General features: G+C 39.3%; 1 protein-coding gene across 2 annotated transcripts; it reads left to right on the top strand.

Annotated features, from left to right (window-relative positions):
- lrfn5b (leucine rich repeat and fibronectin type III domain containing 5b) lies at positions 1 to 26,791 on the top strand. Of its 2 annotated transcripts, none has more exons than XM_055149365.1 (6): positions 1 to 9; positions 1,076 to 1,969; positions 9,870 to 10,044; positions 13,134 to 13,467; positions 25,643 to 25,943; positions 26,011 to 26,791. In XM_055149365.1, exons 1-6 carry the CDS (start codon positions 1 to 3, stop codon positions 26,749 to 26,751), a joined length of 2,454 nt encoding a protein of 817 aa, XP_055005340.1. In that variant the 3' UTR covers positions 26,752 to 26,791. The 2 variants fall into 2 exon arrangements, with proteins under 2 accessions (XP_055005340.1, XP_055005341.1); XM_055149366.1 differs by lacking the exon at positions 1 to 9 and having other exon boundaries at positions 26,011 to 26,241; positions 26,281 to 26,791.

Below are 26,791 nucleotides of genomic sequence, written 5' to 3'. Positions count from 1 at the left end.
ATGATGACGGTCTGAACAGAAGACCCAAAAGTGGTGTCGCGTCTTCACTTTTATTTCTGTGTTTAGACGAGGGTTTTCAGGAGGAAATCTGAGTGCATATGGTGACAAAAAAGTGTGTGGAATTCAATTGGGTATGCATGCCAGGCAACTAGGCAGTGACGCTAGGTGGTGAAGTATGTGACGTAAACGTGTACGCGACCTGAGCAGATCTGACCAGAGTTTTGCGTCTTAGGCAGTGTAGATGGAAACGCTACAGCATATTCAACTTTTCCACTCTGGTGGCTGGTTTCAGATTTTTGTGTTTTTAAGCCCCAAAAATGCTGTCAGTGTTTAAACAAAAGACACTTCCGATAAAATATTTTTGCATTTTTATCTGCAAGCGTTCTCGTGTAAACAGGCTCTATCTTGAGTAACAGAGCTTCAGACTACAGCGCTACATCAGTTTCATCAGTACACCAGTGTCGCCCAACCTTTTTTTCTGGGGATCCATATTTTAAAAGTCACAAACCTTTGCGACTCAAGTCAATAGACATTATTCGTAAATCACAAAATAAAGGTGGATTTGACCATTATTGAATGTTAATGAGGATATTTTATTGACAATTAGTATTACTTAAGTTTTAAACAATGAAAAACAGTAACTGAACCAGTAATACCAGTAGTCGCGTATCTGGATATTAAATGTAACCCATTTCTTTTTCTTTTTATCAGTTGAACCAGCAATATTGGAACAAAATAGTCATTCGCTCTCTCATGTGTCAGAACTGTATATTGTAGACCTACATGCAGATCGTGACAAGTCGACCCAAAAAAAATCTTCTGCAACCCACCTGAGGGTCACAGCCCAGTCTTTGGCAAACAATGTGACAAAACAATGGGAGTAACAGAGCTTCAGACTGAGCAGTGCCTACAGGTAGCTTCTCACACCCAGGGAATGTTGATGACATCTGCTGCAAAGTATTAATTATTGTTATATCTAAAGTAATTGTATCTTACCTCATCAAACCTAACAAACTCTTCTTCTTCTCTTTTTTTGTTGTATTTTCCAGGTGTGTTGCCCTGAGTCTGAAGCCAGATGGAATCCTTCCTAATTTGCCTGATGATCCTGGGCATGGCGGCGTCGAAAGCCCACAAAGTCCAGATCTGCCCCAAACGCTGCGTCTGCCAAGTCCTAAACCCAAACCTCGCCACCCTATGCGACAAAAAAGGCCTCTTATTCGTCCCTCCAAACATCGACCGCCACACCGTAGAAATGCGACTGGGCGATAACTTTGTCACTAACATAAAACGCAAAGACTTCGCCAACATGACCAAGCTGGTTGACTTGACGCTATCTCGAAACACAATTGGGACCATCGCGCCGCATGCATTCAGAGATCTAGAAAATCTTAGAGCTCTACATCTGGATAGCAACAGGTTAACACGAATCACCAGTGATACGTTTAGCGGTATGTCCAAGCTACATCATCTCATCTTAAACAACAACCAGCTAACGGATATCCATATTGGAGCTTTCAACGATCTGACGGCGTTAGAGGAGCTAGATCTTTCCTATAACAACTTGGAAAGCATCCCTTGGATAGCGATCCAACGCATGTCAAGTTTACACACGCTGAACCTGGATCACAACATGCTAAGTTACATCCCTGAAGGTACATTCTCTGGATTGCTGAAGTTGAAAAGACTGGATGTGACTTCAAATAAGCTCCAAAAACTTCCCCCTGACCCGGTTTTCCTAAGAGCCGGGGTCCTGGCCACTTCCGGGATCATGGGACCTTCTTCGTTCGCGCTGAGTTTTGGGGGGAATCCGCTGAGGTGTAACTGCGAGCTGTTATGGCTGAGGAGGCTGAGGAGAGAGGATGATTTGGAAACCTGCGCTTCTCCTCAGCACTTGGCCGGACGATATTTTTGGACTGTTTCAGAAGAGGAGTTTCTGTGTGAGCAGCCTCTCATCACCAGGCACTCACAGGTAAGGCTGTTAAAGATGCTGTACCTGATTTTTACTGTTTTAAAAATTTATTTTTCTTCACTTACTTTTGTTCAAATTATTCATATTAAGAAGATTTAACTTCATTTGAGTAGATTTCATTTGACAAGTAACATTATCCACCAGTTTTTTCTTAATTCAAACAACGCACCATTTAGTAATCCTATCTTATTATCAAAAACACTTGTTCCATTGGGAGATAATTTTGCTTGTCATGTCAAATTTTCTCAAATCAATAGAATATGGTTTTAATTCAAATTATTATAACCTGAACCAGATTTTAGTTTTTGTAATGCGTGCATTTCAAACATCCTCATTATGCACCACTGTGACTCTATAAGTGCTTTTCACAGCAGTGGAGTCTGAGTGGAGTTTTGCTGTGACAGTGACAACAACAACTAGCATTCTAACTTACACTTCCTGATGACTGGATGCTTGAATGCTTTCTACTTGCAGACAGCATTCAGTGGACAGATTTGACCTAAAGAGCTGCCTTTGCAATATTTCTGTACTGGGGCAAGAGAATTTTTGTTCAGGTACATGGGGAAAAATCGGATATAGCTTTAATTCAGCAGATTACAATTTATGTTTCGAAGTATTGTATGTGTCCTGCACTCTTTCAGTTTTAAAAGATGAATTATAATGACAAGTATCTGATAAAACTGATAGAACTGTGTCTCCCGAACTTTTTTTCTGGGGACCCATATTTTAAAAGTCACAAACCTTTGCAAACCAAGTCAATAGACATTATTTGTAAATCACAAAATAAAGGTAGATTTGACCATTATTGAACATTAATGAGGATATTTTATTGCTGACTGAGTGATTGTGTTTCTCTGAACAATTAGTATTACTCAAGTTTTAAACAATGAAAAATAGTCACTGAACCAGCAGTAAAAGGTATTCAGAAGTCGCCTATTTGGACATTAAACGTAGCCAATTTCTTTTGCTTTTCAACATTCAGTTGAACTAACTATTGCAACAAAATAGTCACTTGCTCTCTCATGTGTCAGAACTGTATATTGCAGAACTACATGCAGATAGTGACAAGGTGACCCAAAAAAAATCTCTCTCTCTGAAGGTCGCAACCCAGTCTTTGGGAAATAATGTGATAGAGGACTCATAGAAGTTTTGTCTCATTCTCTGTATATGGACAGGTCTCGTGTGAAAGCTCCGAACCTCCAGAATTCCCTCCCTGAGCTGCAGAGGCTGCACTAGCACTGATTCAAGATTGGCTGCAGGTTCTGGGGTTTAGTTAGTGACCATCCAGATCAGAGAGAGGCATTTTAGGTTTAAACCAACTGGATTTCAGAATTTAAAATGAGAGCCTCATGTGAGGCTCATTCTGCTTTCCTCTTGAGAACCAAAACACCAAATTATACCAGCCAACTTGTCCATCATGCCTATTGTGTTTGTAATTAAGAATAAATCAGCATTATAATTGTTATCAGTAAAAGCTATATTTAATGTGAGCATGTCTACCTTGTATCTGGGGACACAGGCAGGTCATGTTTATGAAATTTAAATCAAAATCTAACAAAGCAAAAGTGATACGGGTCTGTGTACTCTCAGTTGATAAACAGTGCTTTATTTTGTAACAGTACAACATTTGGAGCATAATCAAAGTGCATAGACACAAGAGAGGAGGCACGCTCTGTCCACAGTATATTTTTTTCTAAGCGCTTGGCTGCATTTCACACCACAAACAATGTTTCAGCTAAAACAAAGTGAAAAATACACCACAGTTTCATTTCAAATGTGTTCTGAATGTCTGGGCCTTGTGTCTGTGCCACCATTTGTTCCATTTGTTCCAAAACTATGACTTTATCAAAAGATTAACAACAGTTTTCACACAATTTATCTGACGAGAAGAAAACATCGCAGAAGCCAGTGGGCGGAGGACACGTAACAATCTTTACTGAGAGCAACTATCTCACTTCAGTTGGACATAGATACAAGACTATCATCGAAGCAACTGCATTTGTTTTTAAAAGTCCTATATTACACAAAAATGACTCTTAGATTGAATCATGGTTCACAAGTTAAATAGAAAAAGTCAATATAGTCATTATTTTGACCTCTGCCTTGTTTTAAGGATGGTGCTTTATTTTTCTTGCTCGTCACTTACTCTTTTTCACTTCTGTCCTAGAATAATACAAAAGACACTTGAGACTTCCTTAAAATCAATTAAATTAAACAATATTAGCTTAGACATTCAAAAAAGAAATTGTACAAGACATGTGGGACTCTTTAAACCTCATTTACAGCCAAACAATTACATAATATACAGAATTATGTCATAAACATGGTCTATTGAGAATTTTAGATAACATTTTTGCATTCTTTTATGATATCATTATACATAGTTATTTACAAGCCAATGATATATTTAAAGCACACCTATTATGCAAAAATAGACTTTTTCAAGACGCCATATTGCCAATCAACTCCCGTTTTCACCACCACCTGTACACCAATTTTATTTTGTTAATAATCAATGATACACGTAGGATTCGGCAGCGTTGTGTAGTCATTTAAATGAATAATGTCCAAATTGTAACTTAAGGGACAGTCTGGAATTGTGAACATATGACCTAATTTCCTAGTGAGCCAGAGTGTGTGAGATGTGTAGAGACACTTTTTAAAATTTCCATCCAGTCCTTGTATTTGCAGAGGTCGCTGTTGCTAGGCTAGTGCACGTCAATGGTCATAGTTATCCTGCCACTAAAAAACAGTTTTACCCTCTCCACAAATCTATTATTACACCACTCTGTCGATGTAAATGTCTGTTTCAATAGAATAATTTTAGAAGTAAAACCAACCTTGCATTTGGAGGATTTATGTCTGAGCAGCTGCAGTGAGTTGTACTTCCTGACAGAAAGCTTGGCAGCGGTGGACTGATATCACCTGGCACCTATTTTACCGGCAAAGTAAAATTCTGCTGCTGCTGAGAAAATAGTCCCTCAACATGCAACGATTCATGCGATGCAAGGTTAGTTTTATTTCAGACTTTATTCTATCAACACAGACATTCACATGGACAGTCTGGTGTAATAATAGATTTGCTTTGGGTGTTTTGTGGAGTGGTTTTTAGTGGCATGATAACTATGGCCATTGACATGCACTAGTCTAGCACCAGTGACCTCTGCAAATACAAGGACTGAATGGAATATTTAAAAAGTGTCTCCACACGTCTCCAACACTCTGACTCACGAGGAAATTAGGTGCTATATCCAAAATTCCGGACTGTCTCTTTAAAGGGCCTATATTACACTATTTTCTGATCTGTGTTATAATGTTGTTTTCTCATCACAAACAGACCTGGTGTTGTGTTTTGTTTCAACACACAAACCCTGCATATTTAGTTCTTCTCTCAAACAGAAAACACTCTATTCCACCTTGTGATGTCACGTGGTAATACAAGAAGTGCTCCAGTGTGTTTTGAAACTCTATACACCTTCACTGGAATCATATGGATAATTTCAGCTCTGGAATTGACAATCTCTACTGAACAAAAGGTAAAAGATAGATGTTAACTTCTCCCACTTCATCATCACAAGGTGGAACAGAGCATTTTGAACTTTGAAGATGTAGACAGACTAATAATGCAGGATTACTCAAACATGTGTGAATGAAAAAAGCACAATTCCAGGTCTGTTTTTGGGGACATGGCATAATGCTCTCAATACACAGTAGCTTATAACTATATAGCAGACACAAGCCTAATATATCTTCTTTAAATCTCTTACAGCAGTTTATCCTTTGAATTTAAACACCCCCTTCAACAATTTTTATCTGAACAAATCGTCTTCCTATAGCACATCTATATCCCCTCCTTTACATATCGGGATTTGCATAATTCTAATTACTCGGACCAGAGTGTATTTTGTTGTGTTGATTAGCGTATAGTTTCACGGCCATGCTAAATCCAACACGACACTGGTGATTCATTGTTTTGGGGGTTGTTTACAAGTGCAAATTATCTATAAAGCAATTTAGGGAATAGGATTTTCTCACTAATAACCACCAAAGAATAGCATGTTTTCTCATCTTAGTCTGTGTATGTTAGCTCTAGCATTCATCAAAAAAAAGAACACACAAACAAAAAACACATCTGAAAACAGGCTGTACAAGAAGGAGATAGCAAGAAAATATGGATGCTTGGTGGCATAGATTCAATCCTTTCTCATTAGCATATGTGTGTCCCAGATTAAATAGCTTTAGTCAGTATATCAGTTTTAATTGTGGCATTCAGCTTCCACAATATGGCATTAAAGGTGCACTGCTCTTTTCTGATGGAGGGTCATCACTTGCTTGTTATTGCTTTGCCTGGAATGCTCCATGGAGTGATATTCAGAGGACAGTCCGGAATTTTGGACATAGTACCTCATTTCCTAGTAAGCAAGAGTGTTGGAGACATGTGGAGACACTTTTAAAAATATTCCATCCAGTCCTTGTATTTGCAGAGGTCACTGGTAGTAGGCTAGTGCATATCAATGGCCATAGTTATCCTGCCACGAAAAACAGTCTTACCCACTCCACAAAACACGTGAAGCAAATCTATTATTATACCAGACTGTCGATGTAAATGCCTATGTTGAAGTAAAACCAACATTGCATTTGAAGGATTTATGTCTGAGCAGCAGCAGCGAGTTGTACTTCCTCATAGAAAGCTTGGCAGCGGCAGACTGATATCACCTAGCACCAAACCCCGGGGTTTCAAAATAGCCGCCCATTCAGTGGGCAGAGCTCAATGACAGATGACTCCAGATTAGCCTTTAGCCTGGCTAGGTACTTCGAGGGCTGTGGGCCAATTGAATTGAGCATGCGCAGTAGTGTTCTTTTCTCCCACGGGCACACATAAATGCACACGAGCACACGCATGGAACTGAAGGGTTTTGAGCTGAGAAAAAGTTTATGATCTAAAAATAGGTAAAAATAGCCAGCAAATCTGACATTTCTGAAAGTTGTAGGTGCTCTATCAGCCAAACATGAGCGTTTTTTGATTACATTGCGCTCTACGAGAAAAATCCTTTCTCACCCCAGGGATTTTTTTCCTCTGTAGTACCAATGAGTGTCCACTATGTCAACTGGAGGCAGCTACAAGCCACAACATCCTGTCAAGTTATTTTAATAGATCCATGTCTAGCACCTACCTTACCAGCTGCTGCTGAGAAAATAGTCCCTCAACATGTGACGATTCATGCGATGCAAGGTTAGTTTTATTTCAAAGATTATTCTATCAACACAGACATTTACATGGATAGTCTGGTCTAATAATTGTTTTGCTTCGAGTGTTTTGTGGAGTGGGTAAGACTGTCCCTTTAAACGTGTCTGCAAAGCATTTATTCATTACAGGTGTTTCTATTGCTCAAAAATACAATATTACTTTCTGTGAATGTGTGAATGTCTCTCCACAGATCTGACCTCTAATGTAAATATATAGTTGTCTCCCTTGAAACAGATCTGTATGTTGGATTTCTTCATTTACAGAAAAAAATAGCTTGTAAATCATGCGCTCCTGCCTCTCTCTATAGAGGTTTGCTCTGTAACTCGGCCAGAAAAAAGCATAGGATATAAATAGGATGTCTGAAATATGATCTGCGGCCAGACCATAGACTGCATAAAGAAGTGGGCTAAGGGAGTGTGTTGTCACCCACAGTGTTCAGCTCCAGTCAAATGAAGCTCACAAGACTGGCAGTTATAGGGCGAATTTGGAGTCAGTTCCATATTATACATATTATACAATACAAAGTCAAGTGGAGCTCGACGCGCCCCCCCGCTCACTTTGGATTTGTAACACAGCGGGTAGCGGGTCAGCTATGTCCATTTATATATTCAGTCTATGGGGCATATCGGCTTGTCAATGGCCAATCTCACAAGATCTCTGAAGCTAAGCAAGGCCGGACCTGGTTAGTACTTTGATGGGAGACCAGTGGGAATATCAGGTGCCAGTACAGTGAGGCAGCAGTGGCTCTAATGCAAGGGTGGGCAATATTTTTTTTTCATGGGGCCACATGAGAAAAAGAAAATATTGTGAAGGACCGGGCAAAAATGCTTAACTCAGTTTTGCATAATATTAATTAGGGCCCGACCAATATGGATTTTTTTGCGGCCAATATGATACAGATAAAACAGGAGTTGGAGGTGCGGATAGCGTATATAAAAACCGATACATTTAGTGATGTAAAAATTCACTATAAATCTTCAGTTGATTATAAAAGTTAGGTCTGGCTCTACTGGATTTTATATTGGGTTTATTTAGGCTACATGTATTGTTATTTTTCTTCTTTACAATCATATTTAAAGACAGTAGGTCATCCTAATTGTATTTTTGCATAACATTCTAGCCAGTAAAGGAAGTAAGTAAACTAGTGCTATCAGCCTTTAGCCTTAAATGCGTGCGCGTCACGATAATTAATTATAAGTGTAAATGCAGATAATTCACACCTCTATTCACAGGTCATTTACATATCAATGCAGGTCCAAAAACATATATACAGCCACAATAGTCACTTTACACTAGGCCAGTGTTAGAGAAAACAGGCTGTTTACGTGAGGGAGCTGCAGCTAAGCACTAACCAATGAGAAAGAACCAAAAGTAGCTTCAAAACCGACGCTACACTCAGCACTCACACAGGCTCTTCTCAGATCACAGGTCTTCACAAATAAGTGTCCTTTTAATCCTTACTCAAAACTATCATCCATAAATATAATATGTTGACAGTGACTCTGGGGGTGTGTTCAGGGGCAGTACAGCGACACAGACAAATGACTCCACAGATAAATGCTGATACTGCGCCACATATTAGGACATTTATCTGTCTGTAAATTGGATTAAATGGACATAATATAGAGTCTAAGCTTTATAACAAGGCATAACATGCCCACGTGAAATATCGGCCCATATCAGCAAACATATCGGCCAATCGGCAATATGTTTCCAAGTGGCCATAGCAGCCGATAATATCGACCACCCAATATATCGGTCGAGCTCTAATATTAATTGTATTTCTTTATAAAAAGCAGGTAAATAGCATTGTTTTGATGAGCTGGTCAGACCGGTAAGAGTTTATGTTATGACTAAGCAATGAAAAAGTGAGGCTGCCCTACAAGAAATGTCAATTAAAAAAACACCTCTAAAATAAAAACAATGCAGCTTTAGTCCATGAATGAGGCAAAATGATAAAATACACTTATTTTGTCATTCCAAATCAGCTTAAACGGGCCAGACTGTGTCAAACAAAGGGTCTCGTGTAGCCCTGGAGCTGTACCATGCCCTGGTCTGCACTAGTGTATACTGTTGTTTACACCCACACACACGCTCTGAGGTTTGAGGGCCAGTCCAGCCTGTGGTGCCCAAGATGAGACTTAAAACCGGAAAGACATCGCCTTCTGTGTGGCCAGCCCCAAGCTCTGGAACGCTCTGCCCCTCCACATCCAAACAGCCCCCTCCACACACACACACACACTCACGCATTCACACACACACGTCCAAACAGCCCCCACAATCGAGTGGTCTAAGTGTCATCTTTTATTATTTCAACTCACTTTTACGCTTTCTCAGATTTTTTACAACATGTGAGTTGTGTGGACCCCTGTGTCTTTTATTTATTTTTATTTATTTTACTTATTTATAGCAATTTTATGGTTTTTATAATGGTTTTAATGTTTTAGCACTGACATGATCAATTATTTGCAATTATACCTTTTGTTGACTTTGTTGAATTTTATGATCTCTATGCAGCACTTTGGAAATTGCTTTGTTTGTAAAGCAGATTTCAAAACAGCAAATCCAAATAAAGTGGATTTGGATTTGTTGTTGTGTCCTTAGGCAAGACACTTCATCCACATTACCTCTCCCTTCCTCCCTCTCTCTCAGGAGTTGCGTGCGTTGGAGGGACAGAGTGTGACATTGCGCTGTAAGGCCAGAGGAGACCCAGACCCTGTGATTCACTGGATCGCACCTGATGGACGCCTCATGTCCAACTCCACTCGAGCCATGGTTCACTCTGACGGGACACTGGACATCCTCATCAGCACTGTCAAGGACTCAGGTCTGTGTATTGTAAACGCTGCTTTATTATCTACTGTTACGTCATCATAAACATACCTGGAGTTTTGTTTTGCTTCATTCACAATTTTAACACATAAGCCCTGCTAATACAAATATTGTGATCTACATATGTTATGTGTTAGCAGTTAATACCCCACAGAATTAAAATACCAAATACTTTATTCATGCTGTATTAAAGGGGCCATATTACTTTATTTTCTGACCTTGTTTTTATATTAATGTTGTTTCATTATCACACCTACCTGATACCTGATACCTGAAATTGTGTTTTGTTTCATTCACACGTTTAACACATAAATCCTTAAGAACAAAGAGTTCTTCTCTCAACCTGAAAACACTCTGTTCTACCTTGTGACTTCATGCAGTAAGATATGAAGTGCTTCGCCGTGTTTTTAAACTCCACACACCTTCACTAGAATCATTTGTATATCTCTACTGAGATAAACGTAAAGGATAGCTAGTTACTAAGGTTACGTTTACACTGAAACAACCGTATCACCGTTTCAGAAACGATTTTACAGGTGGTTTTATAACTCAACTAGAAAAGCACTCAGAGAGCGCAGACCTCCGCCAAGGACTACAGTCCCCCTCATATTAATTGTGTTTTCCATAAATATTTGTCTCGTATCTTTCAATTTGGAATATGAAAGAGGATCCGATTGTCCATCCCTGAGTCAAATTTCATGGGGTTTGGTCAATAATTAACCGAGATATTGAGAAACTACATTTTTGGCCCCATTTACCACAATGTTAACTAAAATTTCAAAGTGATCCAGAATCCAGGATTTCTTCCGGATCACCCCCAAAATGAAATCAGTTCTTCCTTTTCACATTTCCAACAAATCCTGAAAATTTCATCAAAATCGGTCCATAACTTTTTGAGTTATGTTGCTAACAGACAAACAAACAAACAAACAAACAGACAAATGCCAGCAAAAACATAACCTCCTTGGCGGAGGTAAAAATACCTAGAAAAACAGATCTGACCTGTAACTTGATCTGGGTTGGTCTCCATGAAGATAGACAGGTTTAATGCCATACTGTGAAACATTCCATACAAAGTAATAATAGGAAATATACAAATAATAACAAGTAATACAGGAACTTTAAGACATGAATAAATGTAGTTTTAAAGTGTTGCCAAAGCAATATTATAATATTGTCTATTTGTTTTGATCAAGGACTTGTCTGTGTACAAGGTCCTGCTTATTGACAGAGCAGAGTGAGCTGTTTGCCGTCTGCACTCACAGGGCCTATAATATAAGACTGTGGTATTTGTGGACTGATAAAGTTTACTGTGTGAATGATGGAAAACTTTGTCACCCCCAAGGACGAGGCTGTGTCTGAGGCTCGCTCCTCTGGGTTATTTATTGGCGAATTGTAATTTTCTGCTAAGTCTGAGCAGATGTGAAAGCAGAGGGAGGGCAAGGGCTGAAGTTATGGAAGTGACGTTGAATGGAAGGCTTTTACTGCCTTTTACTGCACAAAGGAGAATACAAGACCTATCACGATAACACATTTTGAAGCATGATATATCTACAAAGAAGTATTTTGATAAAAAGATAATAAAACTCTCTCTTTAAACCTATTGTCTTTAAATCTTCAGCTCCCTCTGATATTTTGTTTGAGCAAACCAGCTATATAAAGAATACACACAAAGATTTATTTGAACACTTCAGTACTCAAAATACAAAAACGTGACTACACCAGTGGTGTAGTGAGGATTTTTTTAAGTGGGGGTACGCGATTCGTGACATCATCGATGTGATCCCCCCCTTCCTCAAAATGTTAGTAACATTAATGCCATAATCAACCTACAGAACATAAATCATACCCTACAACACATGAACCAGGACTAAACCAGGTCTAAACCAGGACTAAACCAGGACTAAACCAGGTCTAAACTAGGAATAATTTTGGACTTGAGAGTGAGAGAGAGAACTCTGAGCCTGTGGAGCAGGGTGTTCGCACAACATGATCGGGTGATGGCTGCGCTTAGCCCTGTGAGGCATGGAGCTGTGACCCAGTCCTTTTGCCTGCAATCACCCGACAGTCTATATGGGCACACCTCCAGGCCCATTCCGACACTCCTGGTTCAGTTCTGGTTTAGACCTGGTTTAGATCTGGTTTAGTCCAGGTTTAGTCCAAGTTTAGTCCAGGTTTATTCCTGGTTTATTCCTGGTTTAGTCCTGGTTTAGTCTCCTGGTTCAGTCCTGGGATCAGTCCTGGGATCAGTCCTGGGATCAGTCCTGGGATCAGTCCTGGGATCAGTCCTGGTCCCCTCATGTGGCAGGGACAGTACTGCAGTTATCATGAGTCTATGCAGGTTGTTTTCAACATTGCCAATAGCTCTGGTTTGACATTTAAAGTTGTAGGCTATTTTATACTTGTTATTTTTTTTATATCTCATGCCGGGTGAAGTGGACTACATTGTTCTCTTATAGGTCTGTGGTAAAAAAAAAATAAATAAATAAATAAATAACTAAAGGCTGAGGGCAAGTTTGTAGTAAAAAATATCAGCAGACCTTAAGCCATCGGTTTTTCTGAATTCTAAATTGGCATTGACCATGGAAAAACAAAACACATTGGTCGATCTCAAATATCTAGGTTAAGTACAGCATTTAATTTAAAATTGTCTAAAACTACAAGAATCAAGAATTCTATTTTGAAAATCAGTCTTTCCTCTCAATATTTCCCAGTCTTTGCTGCATTTCCACAATTTCAAATCAGATTGAAAACATTTGTGTATTTATCCACTTCTAACCAACAACAACAGACAGTTCACACATAACAGTACTAAGAACTGAGACCCTATAATGCCCAGTTCCCCTTGCTCACATGTGGCTGAAAATGGATCTAACTTGCTATAATCTCATGTAGTTTATAATTTCAATTTAATAACCACAAACTATTTTATGACAATTTCCTTGATGTCTGAAAGAATAGACTTTTTTTTACCCATTACATCCACTTGTTATCAAATGATGTTATTCTTTCTTTGTTGTTGTTTCTGACTGCTTCCGAAATACCAAAATTTCCCCTGAACGGTTTTATTTCTCCGTCTTTCAGGCTCGTTCACATGTGTAGCATCAAACCCCGCGGGAGAGGCCCAGCAGACCGTGGACCTGGTCATTGACAAACTGCCCCACATCACCAACAACACAGCAGTGGACCAGGAACCAGACCCCGGCTCCTCCGACATCGCCACGGTGACCAAGACGGGATCTGAGCCCGGCAACGTGCCTTTGAGCAACGCAAAAACCAGTCCGGAGAAGAAAGTGGTGATCGCCGAAGCAACCTCCTCCTCCGCTCTCGTCAAATTCAACTTTCAAAGGACCATACCAGGAATAAGGATGTTTCAAATACAATACAATGGGACCTATGATGATTCACTGGTCTACAGGTAAGAAACAACAAATATTTATGTAATAGCAGATATATAAAATTGATTTCCTTCGAGATAGATAAAGTTTCTATCTATACATATAGCTATATAGTTTGCATTCAGGTTCCAGTATTTGATAATGCTATTATTTCCAATGGAGGGAAGGGGTCTATATAACTTTATTGGAGATTCACTGTTTTTGAAAGAAATATCCAAAACCGTGGTCCACACATGTTGACCTTTATTATTTATTTGTGATTCACTATAAATAATCTTATGGTTTTATGGTCCTTTTAACTAACAATGATCACATCTTTAGGGTTGAATAATGGCACCACTTTCTGAAGCTATTGTGAACAAAATTATTTCACTTTTGTTTATATATGCTGATAGAGAAGATGTTGACCTGAGAGTGAGAGTTTTTGTTTTATGTGAATAGGCCCAGTAATTACGATTTGAAGCATATGAACCATAATACAGGTCAACAAATCTGCAATCTGACAGTTAAACAGCAAATTCCACCATAGGATGACCTGTCTGACCTGTCCTTCAACTTAATTGTAAACTATGGGGATTTGACAATGGCATTTTGTCACTTGAAAGCAACTTTAAATAGGCAAGAATTTTTTTATACCAAGTTCCTCATTGGAAAATATTTGCATCACAAGTACAAAGGTTTAAAACACAGACTGTATAAAAAAGCGGACTAAGTGAGTGTGACGTCACCCAGGGCTCTACTCTACCTTTTTTTCTCAGGAGCACACATGCCCCTAAGTTAAACATTTTATGAACACAGAAAATATATATTATGAATAGGACTTTTTGACAGACAAATTAGCAAAAAAAAAACCTAAAACACCAGGATAATGTGGAGCGGACTAATACAAGGGTGAAAAAATGCATAGCACACTCGGTTGGCCAATGTCCAAAAGCTTTTTTATTAACAAAATAACGTTTCAGCAAAAAAAAAGCCTTCATCAGATATTTTCCTTGTCTTGGATCACAGCACACAAAATGGTTGCCAGCCCAGGTGCTCATATACCCCTTCAATGAATGGGAGGTCCCAAAGTGAGGTCAGCCAGTGAGTTCAGCCCATTCTACAACAAGAAACAACAGTTTAGATATATGGAGCGGTCTAATACGAACATTTTAAGATCAAAATGATGAGGCTCAGTGCAGTATTTACAGAGAGAGGGGCCACAATATTCCAATGGGAGTCCGAGTCAGTAGGGGCCAGAGGAGCCCACATGTGAACTTCCTATTTGGAACGCGGCGGCTAGTGCGTTAGCTATGATCATTTATATATACAGTCTTTACAAAGGTTTTAAAAACGGATTTAAAGATCTTACATTTCACAAAACTGACTCTTGGGAGCTTTAAGTCACATTATAATGTTGTTACCTCCTCAAAAACATAACTAGAGTTGTGTTTTGTTTCATTCACACATGTTTGAGTAACACTTTATTATTAATCTGTCTGCATCTCCAAAGCTCAAAATGCTCTGTTCCACCTTGTGATGTCATGTTGTGGTAGTTTTCAAGTTAACACCCATACTTTTTCTCTTTAGTTTAGTAGAGACTAGCAATTCCTGGGTTAAAATTATCCAAATGATTCAAATGAAGGTGTGTGGAGTTTAAAAACACAGTGGAGCACTTCCTGTATTACCACATGACATCACAAGGTGGAACAGCATGTTTTCAATTTGAGCAAAGAACTCAGCCTAAATTTGCAAAGTTGGTGTGTGTGTGTGTGTGTGTGTGTGTGTGAATGAAACAAAACACAACTCCAGATCTGTTTGTGATGAGGAAACATTAGAACATAGATCAGAAAATAGCATATAAAATGGGCCCTTTAAAGTTGTTTTTATTGTGTTTATGCTTTTACAATGACCTTGGGTGTAAGAAAGACATGGATATTATATTCTAACTATTATTATGAGTGGATCTAATGAAGCCTTCTATCTCTTCTGTGTGCAAATAGGCTGAAGACACTTAAAATGCACTTTCTCTCTGAGCTCTTTGTAATGAATAATTCAGACTCAAATAATTACCATAAAGTCATCTCTCCTTTTGTATTTTATGACTTAATATTAAGTTTAGAAGAAATCTGTTGTCTTTTGAGCTAAAAATGAACTGTACTCACTATTAAAATATGTTCATAAACTGCTAACTACCATTTTATATCTACAGTATTCATTGAAAAAGGTGCCACTGTGTAACTTTTCTGGTGGAGGGCTCGCTGCCAGTTTAGTTTCCATGGAGATGTTATTTGCCTGGAATGTTTCACAGTATGGCATTAAACATATCTATTGGCAGATCTGTGGAGAGGCAAGCCCACATAAAGCAAGAATATATATTTTTGTAAAGGTATTTTTGAGCAGTAAAAATAATCATACTTGAATAGATGCAAGATATATATTAATAACATATTGTGGAACATTCCAGGCAAAGCAATTACATCTCCATGGAAACAAGCAGATGTCTTGAAAACCTTTGAATGGCAAATAGTTTAAGATGAAACACTATAAATATTTAAACAAAAATTACAGTATAAGATCTCAAATTCAATTAAGGCCCCATCCACACTAGTACGTATTCAAGTCGTTTTTGTTGTGGATGCAGTGTTCGTCCACACTTATCTGACTGTAAACAGCTCTAGAGATGGAACGATCTGGTGCCACTAGTCCCACGAATTCATCTGAGTACGGATCTGATCTGGCACCGTGTGGACGCCTGAAAATGCTGATGCGCTGATGTAGATCTATGCACCGTGAAGTAATTCACCACCAAAATGCTAAGAGGCTATAATATATGTCCATTCATATATAAGGTCTATGTGTACGACCTGCACACGTATAATCTGTAAAACGTTTCCCATGAACCATCTCCAATGCGATAGAAGCACAGAACAGACTCACCATCAGCAGAACACCCCTCTGTCACAGAAAGAACACTCATATTCCACTGAGTCGTGGCCTTTAGTCCGACAGAAGCTGAACCGCATCAGCGCACAAGGAGCGAGCTGTTTTGAGTGCTCAGTTTATGCAAATAGCCATGCAAGTTTTGTTTTTGTAAAACGTAAATACATACAGACAGAGTGGATGTAGATCAGGGGTGCTCACACTTTTTCAGCATGCGAGCTACTTACAAAATGACCAAGTCATAAAGATCTACCTAATACAAAGAGAAGCAAACTGCACTGAAACACTCTGTGCCCCTTTTTTGGACCCTTCCCCACAGTTTGAGAACCCCTTCTTTAAGAGAACTTCCTCTGGCACTTTACACAAAACTGTGAAAAAAGTGAAGGAAGATTTTTAAACCTGTTTTTTAAAGTTCCAAACTGGAGTTGCATTCTTATGGAGTAAGAAAGCTGTCAAAAATATTCGTGCGCATAAAATAGAAATCCGTGCGTATTTGGGAAATCCGTACATATTTGGCTGTAGTTGCGCATAAAATAAATATTTGTAAATTCTCAAATGAGTCCAGTCGTACATAAAATATACTGTGTGTATTTTATCCATCAGAATACGAATTGAAAAATTACGACGTCATGAATTACAATCACGAAATGAAAATTTACGATTACGCTTTCATCAGTACGAATACGAATTCACAGACGGAACTTTACTGTCAAAAATACGTCATCACTTCACAGACATTATTCATCGAGCAGAAGAAACATCGATCAAGATCAAGACTGCGCAGCTCAAGTTTGTAGCAGAGTAAAAACAGAGTAATAGCACAAGAAGCTACAACAGCGACCAACAAGTGGGTTAATTAAAATCTACTGTAAAAATGTCTTGAATTCGGGAACCGAACGCTGCTGTATAATATTGTGTAGAAACACCTCCTTTGAATGGGAAATTGCACCTATATGTTAGATAACATAGTGGTAGCCAGTTGGCTAACATCCGACGTAACGTTATCCCAGGGCTAATTAGCAAATATCAGGTTCTCTGTATGTTTAGATTAAAACATTCACGACTACAGCCACAGCGAGCATCAGTCAGTCTTCATCTCAGCTGCATTTCAGACAATGGGTTTTTCATGAGTTATAATGGGTTATAATGAGCAAATCCATCCACGTCACGGTGACGTTATACTTACCGGTAAATACTGTAAACATACCAAGGTGTTGCCTGTAAACACGAACATTAATTGATGCTGGAAGTTGCATTAAACTGTAATGTGTAACATTTCATTAGCTGTGACGTCTGTAACCAGGACAGTTTGGTAGTGCTTGGTGTAAACTGGGACATTTCAGCGTCCCGAGGAACTTTTGGTGGCATTTCATGCGAGAAATGAAACACCTCCTTTGAACGGGAAATTGCACCTATATGTTAGATAACATAGTGGTAGCCAGTTGGCTAACATCCGACGTAATGTTATCCCAGGGCTAATTAGCAAATATCAGGTTCTCTGTATGTTTAGATTAAAACATTCACGGCTACAGCCACAGCGAGCATCAGCCAGTCTTCACTTCAGCTGCATTTCTCGCATGAAATGCCAAATGCCGTAATGAAATATGATCGCACTTGTTGAGTGTCAGACCTTGAGTGAGAGACAAGACCGAGTCCAAACGCGAGTCCGAGACGAGACACGGCAATGTACCCACACGACCTTGGCGATCGACTGGTAGATCGCGATCGACGTATTGAGCACCCCTGATGTAGATCATTTCCGATACGGTGATAGCAGATTTGTTACAGTGTAAACGGGGTCTAACACAAACTAATGAAAAAAACATTCACAGATCATTTTTAGAGAGAGAATGTTTTTGCTAAAAGAACAAATCTGAAATAATACACCATAATGACCATAGGGGAAAAATAATATTCTAAAAATAATCTATCTATGCCAAAAAACTGTTCTTAATATTAAATAAAAAGGTGTATTACACTTCTGTGGGGTATTCGTTGTTAACACGTAACATATTTAGACCACCATGTTGCTTTTTTCTTTTCAAAGCACTATATTCTCCAAAAACAAAGTAATAACATGTTTAATAAGTTTCGTTTTCATTATGGATGACGTAGGTTTGTGGGCGGAGCAATGAACAGAATTGTACTACTAACAATAAGAACGGAGAGATCGTAAAATTTCTCAAACATGCATGGAAGACATCTAAAACCACTCCGGACATGTTTTAGGTGAGGAAACTGTTATAACAAGGTAAAAAGCTCAAAAAAGGTCGATTTTGCGTAATACTCCCTCTGTAATCTAAAATTTTAAATCAAAATCTCAAATAAATAAACTAAGTGTTGACAGTGAAGAAACCATAACTTTGAGCATTTGTAGTTTTTACCCTAAACATGAAAAGCTGGTATCGCCGTCCTGATATTGTTAACCTCTTTAGCCCCACACACTAATGGACTGAGTCTGACCCGGTGTAATCCCCCTATAGGCCCGTGGATCATTTACACAGAGCTAAAGCTTTAAAATGCTTCATCGACACAATCTGCACCGGATATGAGTCAGAGAGAGACGGAGGAGGGAGGGCATCAGGCTGAAAATGTATGTCACTAGATATGATGTCAAATAATCAACAAATCAACATTCCTTGGGGGTGTGATGTGCTAACTGTAAGCACTGCTCTGGTTTATCTCACTAGAAAGATTTAGTTTAGATTTATTTACTAGAAGGTTTAGTTTGGACTACAACACATGAGATGATTTTGTACTGCTTAACAAGACTCTCTGCAAACCCTACATATTTACTCAGAGTTCATTTCTTTAACAGCAAACACTCTGTTCCACCTTGTGATGTCACGTGACAATACAGGAAGTGCTCCACTGTGTTTTTAAACTCCACACACCTTCTCTAGAATCATTTGGATCATTTCAGCCCTGGAATTGCCTATTTCTACTGAAGTAAAGCTAAAAGGAGCTGTTAACTTGAAAACCATTCATGACATCACAAGGTGGAACAGAGCATTTTAAGCTTTGGAGATGTAGATTAATAATAAAGGATTACTCAAACATATGTGAATGAAACAAAACACAATTTCAGGTAAAGCTGTGCAATTAATTGAATTTTGATTGCGATTTCAATTTGTGTGTCAGATGATCTCCAAACTCATATAATCGCCTTGAAACAATTTAGCTTAAGATTGTAGAGTAGTTGGATATATAGTATATTTTGGATACATCTATGTTTTTCTATGACTTATTTCATGTTCAAAGTATATTTTATTCATTTTATATTTTACACATCACAAAACTAGCCAGGCTGGCACCACCTAGTGCCTCAAATTCATTTCTCTCCAGCGACAAGGTCATGAATCAGAATACACTAGACAGTTCGCAAAAACCCCAAAGTATAAGTTCGGGCACCAGCAAATCAGCGAAGAGTCATATATTCAGTGTTGTGAACCATTCCTGAGATCGAAGCTTTAAAGCCAGAACAAAGAGAATGTTTGGTGAATTTTATCAAGGGGAAAGACTTTATTGCCTTTCTTCCTACGGGATTTGGGAAAAGCTTAATAAACCAGTTAGCCCTGTTAGCTGCGCATTACATACGTCACAACCAATTGATTAAATTAAAAAGTACCCGCCTACCATTGAGCGAACGAATCCTAACACTGCAAGGTCCGACGGTTTGTACGAAGTGAAATGAAGTAAAACCGTTTGATGAATCAGGCTATCACAAAACTGTTCTAAGGTACATATTTGTAGCCTATATTTATTTTCAGTTTGGAAGTTTAGGTAAATTATTGAAAACAAAGTGGTTGTTTTTTTAGAGAGAAATGCTGAAAAAAATCTATTGTGTAACTAAAAAATAATCGTTTGAATAATTGTGATTTCAATATTGACCAAAATAATCGTGATAATGATTTTTTCCATAATGGAGCAGCAAGGCATGTTTTTGATGAGGTAACAACATTACAACAAGACTGAAAGCTCACAAAAGTCCATTATGTGTAGTATAATGTTCCGATGTCAATATATAGACAGACCAGTAGACAGATCAATATATAGATGGATGGATAGATTGATAGACAGATCAATTAATGCAGGCTGTTTTCCTCAGACATATGGCACCTAAAGAAACTAATATTAGAAAAACATTATACATACAATACAAATGAGTAAATGTTATTGCTATGGTGATAATGAAGAAGTGGAGAGACAGAAGTCGCCAGTCGAGCTCATATATTTTCTGGCAGCCTCAGTGTCTATAATTGGATTTGCAGTTTACGTTTTAATTGTGAGATTCTTTTTAATTGTGTTTATTTAAAAAGTGATTGGCTGACAGTAACAACAATAATTATACTTGCTAATTTATCCTCTTAAATAGCTCATATTACGCTACTTCAGATCTATGTTATAATGTTTCCTCATCATAAACAAACGTGGAGTTGTGTTTTGTTTCATTCACACTTGTTTAACTCACAAACTCTGCACATTTAGGCTGAGTTCTTCTCTTAAACTGAAAACACTGTTCCACCCTGTGATGTCATGTGGTTATACAGGAAGTGCTCCAGTGTGTTTTACATACACCTCACTAAAATAATTTGGATAATATCAGCCCTGGAAATGCTAATCTCTACTAAACAAGAGGTAAAATCTAGCTGGAAACGTGAAAACTACAGCGTCATGACATCACAAGTTGGAACAGAGCATTTTGAGCTTTGTAGGCTAATAATAAAGGTGTGAATGAAACAAAACACTCCAGGTTAGTTCACTATGTAACTTTACTTGCTGCTGCCACCTTCTTGTCTCCATTGAGATGTTGTTGCTTTGTCTGAAATGTTCCACACTATTCAATTACAGATGATTTTAATGCCTAAAGAACTGACAGGTAATCATTTAGTGGCATGACACCCCTTTCCCTATGGTACTAGATAGATTTAATGTCTTACTCCAGAACAGTCCAAAGAAGAAAACACTGTTCCATCTTGTGATGTCATGTGGTGATACACAAAGTCCTCCACTGCATTTTTAAACTCCACACGCCTTTAGAGGAATAGAAAATTTGGATAATTTCATCCCTGGAATTGCAAATCTCTACTGAACTAATGGTAAAAAGTAGCTGTTAACTTGAAAACTACCACTTCATGACATCACGAAGTGGAACAGAACATTTTGAGTTTTGGAGATTAAGGTTGGGTATCATTAAGAAGTTGGCGATACGATACATATCTCGATACATATCTCGATACACTGGCCACGATACGATACATATCCCGATACATAGACCACGATACAATACATATCTCGATACATAGGCCACGGTACGATACATATCTCGATACATAGGCCACGATACGATACATCTCTCGATACAGTGCACTTTCGGTTTGATACGATATATTTCAAATCGCTTCGATACGGTTCAATAAAAAATAAAGGCTGTGATACTAAAAGTCTTTGTTAATCCAATTCTTGTGCAAAGTTCATATGAAACACAAACATTTTAATCATTAAAACCATGAAAATGTCAAAAGTGTTGCATAAACAAGTTTCCTTCCTCTAAACAAACAACAAAACTGTAGCACTGTAACAAAATAATGTAGTAAAATAAACCAAAAATACTCTATGGCGATATATCGATACAGCAGCCCACAATATCGATACTGTATCATCACATTAAACCAGGGGTGTCCAAACTTTTTTCACCGAGGGCAACATATCTAAACACAGACGAAGCAGAGGGCCGATTGAGGGCTGTAGACTGATGCTCAGTACAGGGAATAATTGAAATATGTGCATGTTTAACACGTTAAAATGAGCCATCAGTCTTTATTCATGCTAAGATCCTTAAAACCACACTCTAAATGTGAAATATTAGCTTTATCAAGGTAGATTTTCAAAAAACTTGCAGTAAAAAATTATTTTTCAATTGATGCAATGTCATTTGGGCCAATTCATCTGGAAGTCTGAGGGCCAAGAAAAACTTGTCTGAGGGCCACATTTGGCCCCCGGGCCATAGTTTGGACATGCCTGCATTAAACAATACGATATATTAATATTTTGATATTTTTGCACACCCCTATTGCAGATGCAGACAGACTAATAATAAAGAGTTACTCAAACGTGTGAATGAAACAAAGCACAACTCCAGGTCTGTTTTTGAGAAGGCAACAACATTATAACACGATTTAAAGCTCACAAGAGTCCATTTTGCGTAATCAGACCTTTTAACAATTCAGTTTGATATTTTAGTTTTGCTCAGCTTTTGCACTGCTCATGTCTTTCCCGTCTTGATTTCTTCCACTGTGAAAAATGAGATAAAATTGTCACACATGAATCAATGAACGAACACAGCAGGCGTCTGTAATCCAGAGGTCCCATGTCCCAACCCTTATCTGTATAATTACTATGACAAGAGAGACTGAACCCTACATTACAGAGGAGAAAGCCCCAGAGGTTCAGACCGCCCTGTGTGAGATAGGAAACGATTTCATGTCATTTCATTCAAACCGAACAATAAAGTACATAATCAGATTAGCTGTCGTCTGCTCCGTTAATCCACTGCATGTTATGGATACAGGGATGTCATTGGTGCGTTTTACATAATCATGAATACACAGCATAACTGGATTGAGGTTGAGATTCTATATTTAAAGCCCACTGTGTAACTTTTCTGGTGGAAGGTCTGTCACCTACTTGTTTCCATGGAGATATTATAGTGTTGCCTATCAGAGTTGCTTGACAGAGTTACAGGTCCAGTATGTGCAAAAGCTCCCACAGTGAAAATACAAGTTTGGATGAATGCAAGATAGGTTAAATGTCATACTGTAGAACATCTCTAGCCTGATTCATCAGCCGGTTTCACTTCGTAGAAACTGTTTGACCTCACAGCATCAGAATTAGTTTGCTCGACAGTAGGTGGGTACTTTTTTCATTTAACCAATCACTGCTATTTGGTCGTGACATATGTAATGCATTGCTAATGGGACTAACTGGTATATTAAGCTTTTCCCAAATCCCACGGGAAAAGCTTAATATACCAGTTAGTCCCATTTTCCCAAATCCCCTTCATGAAATTCACCAAACATTCTCTTTGTTCCGGCTTTAAATCCTTGATCTCCGGAATCATTGACAACACAGAATGTATGACTCTTCGCTGATTGGCTGGTGCCCGAACTTGCACTTACAGGGTTTTTGGAAAACCATCTAGTGTATTCCTGACCTAGTCGCTGGAAAGAAATGAAACTGAGCACTAGGTGGTGCCATAAGACAAGTTACAGGTCTGTTTACATACACTTGCGGATAAAAAAGACAAAATATTGGCCTTTCCTTTAGATGGAGATGGTGTTTTTGGGGCTTAAAAACACAAACATCTGATACCACCCTTCAGAGTGGAAAAGTTGAATACGGTCCGCTGTAGTATTTCCATCTGCACTGCCCAAGACGCAAAACTCTGGTCAGATCTGCTCATGTCTCGCGTACGCATTTACGTCACATACATCACCACCTAGTATCACCATCTAGCTGCCCGGCATGCATACCCAATCGAATTCCATACACTTTTGCGTCACCGTATCCACGCAGATTTCCTCCCAAAAATGCTTGTCTGAACGCGGAATAAAAAATGAAGACGCGATGCCACTTTTGCGTCTTCTGTTCAGACCATCATCATATAAACGTGGCCACAAAGTGCACCTTTAACAAAGTAACAGACAAAGAGGCAGTAGTTTCATTAGCGGGAGGCATGCTGATTGTTTTGTGATAGCGCTCTGAAGGGGGAGTGACTTAACACGGGGAGCAAAGGGTAAATCAAAGAGCGAATCTTATGAAACATGTTAATATGTTGTTTTATTTGAATATAGCACTTTCAAAACAATAAAAGGCATCGTGGTGATGGTGATCTAAATATATTATCTGTTTTGTTTCATTCGTTTATTATTAGTCTGTCTACATCTCCAAAGCTCAAGATACTCTTTTCCACCTTGTGATGTCATGAAGTGGTAGTTTTCAAGTTATCAGCTCCTTTAACCATTAGTTCAGTAGAGATTTGCAATTCCAGGGCTGAAATTATCCAAATTATTCTATTCTTCCCAAGGTGTGTGGAGTTTAAAAACACAGTGGGGGAGTTCCTGTATCACCACATGACATCACAAGTTGGAACAGAGTGTTGAGACTGTTGTTGTGTGTTTGAGAGAAGAACTCAGCCTAAATATGCAGGGTTTATGTGTTAATTAAAGATGTGTGAGTGAAACAAAACACAACTCCAGGTATATTTTTGATGAGAAATATGTGCCCGTTAAAGAGACTGAAATAAACTGAAAATTAAAAGTCAGAATTTTAGAGGCAACCATTTTATTTATGTATCAATATGTCTACTCTAATATGGATCCTATAACCTTTCATTTTACATTACTTAGGGAAAAATATACTGTTGCTTTAGATAGTTTGATTAAGTTGGCTTCATAAAGTTGAGTTAAGCCCCAAAACCCTCTGACATCTTTGAGTTAGTCTTTATAAATCTGCTCTGGCTGGAAGTGACTCCATTGGCTCTGTCAGCGATTATTGAAAGAGGGTACAGTGAATCATTTTGGAAGGAAATATTCCATCTTTATTCTCACTCAAAACAGATTTATTTCTTAAAGCTGCACTGTGTTACTTTTTGGTTGGTTGTCCGTCATGATATTAAACAGCTCTACCTTACATTTAGTCAATTACAGATGATTTTATGGTTAAGAAATACACAGAAAAACAGGCTTTGTGACTGTGAAACATTCCAGACAAAGTAATAACATCTCCATGGAGAAAGTTACACAATGCAGCATTAACTAGAAGAATAATATGTTCACAGCTTCTTAGATCTTTATGTAAATTGTATGTGGGCTTTTATAGTATGTATGGTCTTATCTTATCTACTGTGTCGTGAAATGTATTAATGAGCTACAAAGACAGATAAGATCCCTGTATCTGCATTAATTAAATGAACTGTATGAAAGATTTTGATGTTAAATTCCATAAACATGTCTCCAGACAATGTAAACATGTTCAAATGAAATGTAATTTAAAAAACGGAAAAACTTGTGTCCTCTATCTGCAGGTTAAGACAGCGGCAACCCATGTTCAGTTATGATTGTAGTCCCTTTTTTTAAACTGTAAGAGCTCAGGCTACAGAATTTCTTTGATATACTGTGCCAATGAAAGTGAATAAAAGACTTGTTCTCTTCTTTCTCCCTCTCTCCGTTTCCCTCCCTCTCTCTCCTCTCTCCTCCTCCCTCTCGTTCTCAGGATGATCCCTCCGAGCAGTAAGAACATCCTTGTTAATAACCTGGCTGCAGGGACCCAGTACGACCTTTGTGTTCTGGCCATTTACGATGATCAGGTGACCTCTCTGACCGCCACCCGTGTGATCGGCTGTGTCCACTTCAGCACTGAGCCCCAGTACCTGCGCTGCCACTTTATGCAGTCGCAGTTTCTGGGCGGCACCATCGTGGTCATCATCGGGGGCATCATCGTTGCCTCTGTCCTCGCCTTCATCATCTTCCTCATCGTGCGTTACCGGGTGTGTAACCATGGAGATGTAGACAAGGTCAGTGTGAAACAATGAAGAAGTGAGATGTTTCTCCTCTTCTGTCCTAACCCCTGTGTGTCCTCAGGCTCTGGAGATGGGGGACATCCGCTCCCTGAGCAGTGATGGGCAGCTGCAGGGCTGTGGTCTCCCCAAGTCTGTGTCCAAACAGGCGCTTCGCCCGGAGAAGAGTGAGAAAGAGTGTCTGCGCCCAGAGAAGAGTGATAAAGACTGTCTGCCTCCCCCTGACCCGGTGAAGCAGAGGCCAGCCTCTGTGGTCGCCCCAAAGCCCTGTGCAGTCACTCCTAAGACCTCCTCTGTTGCCCCGTCCAAACCGCCATCTGTGACCCCTCTGAAGCCGTCTGTGCCCGACTGCACCGTCTCCTCTTCAGCAGCGTCTCACAGCTGGCACCCGGCCTCACCCGGCGCCCCACGCCTCAAACGCTCTGCCCCCAAACCCTCTGAGCCTCTGGAGCTGGAGAATATGAACCGCAACAACTCCTCTGACCTGAAGAGGGTGCCGCTGCTGGCCCCCACTGCTGCGGGACAGCCCCTCAAATGGACTGGGGCTCCCAGGGGCCCACGGCCGCACCAGCGACAGTACATGACTGTGCCTGCAGGGGGCGTGAGAGTGCACCGCAGACACTCTCTGAACGCAGACTCGTACACAGACCGCTGCTACGTGGCCTACGCCAAAGCAGGAGCAGGAAGTCTGCGCTCCAAACGCAGTCTGTCCATGAGCGGAGAGCTGCCCCACATCTCCTCAGACATTCAGCACAGCAAAGGGCCTCTGTCCAGGTCCGAGTGGCTCTTGGAGAGCACGCTATGATGCCCTCTGGCCTCTGACCTGCACTGACCCCTCTGACCCC

This window comes from Boleophthalmus pectinirostris, unplaced genomic scaffold (assembly GCF_026225935.1).
Source record: "Boleophthalmus pectinirostris isolate CB_2022bp ecotype Guang Dong unplaced genomic scaffold, ASM2622593v1 HiC_scaffold_13, whole genome shotgun sequence".
NCBI classification, from domain to species: domain Eukaryota; kingdom Metazoa; phylum Chordata; class Actinopteri; order Gobiiformes; family Gobiidae; genus Boleophthalmus; species Boleophthalmus pectinirostris.
This window is presented reverse-complemented; position numbering and strand designations above follow the sequence as displayed.

Bases quoted from the DNA above. Each gene is read 5' to 3' on its own strand.
- lrfn5b (XM_055149365.1), top strand. The intron at 1,970-9,869 runs GTAAGGCTGTTA...CCTCTCTCTCAG, and splicing joins TCATCACCAGGCACTCACAG to GAGTTGCGTGCGTTGGAGGG. The intron at 10,045-13,133 runs GTCTGTGTATTG...TCCGTCTTTCAG, and splicing joins CAGCACTGTCAAGGACTCAG to GCTCGTTCACATGTGTAGCA.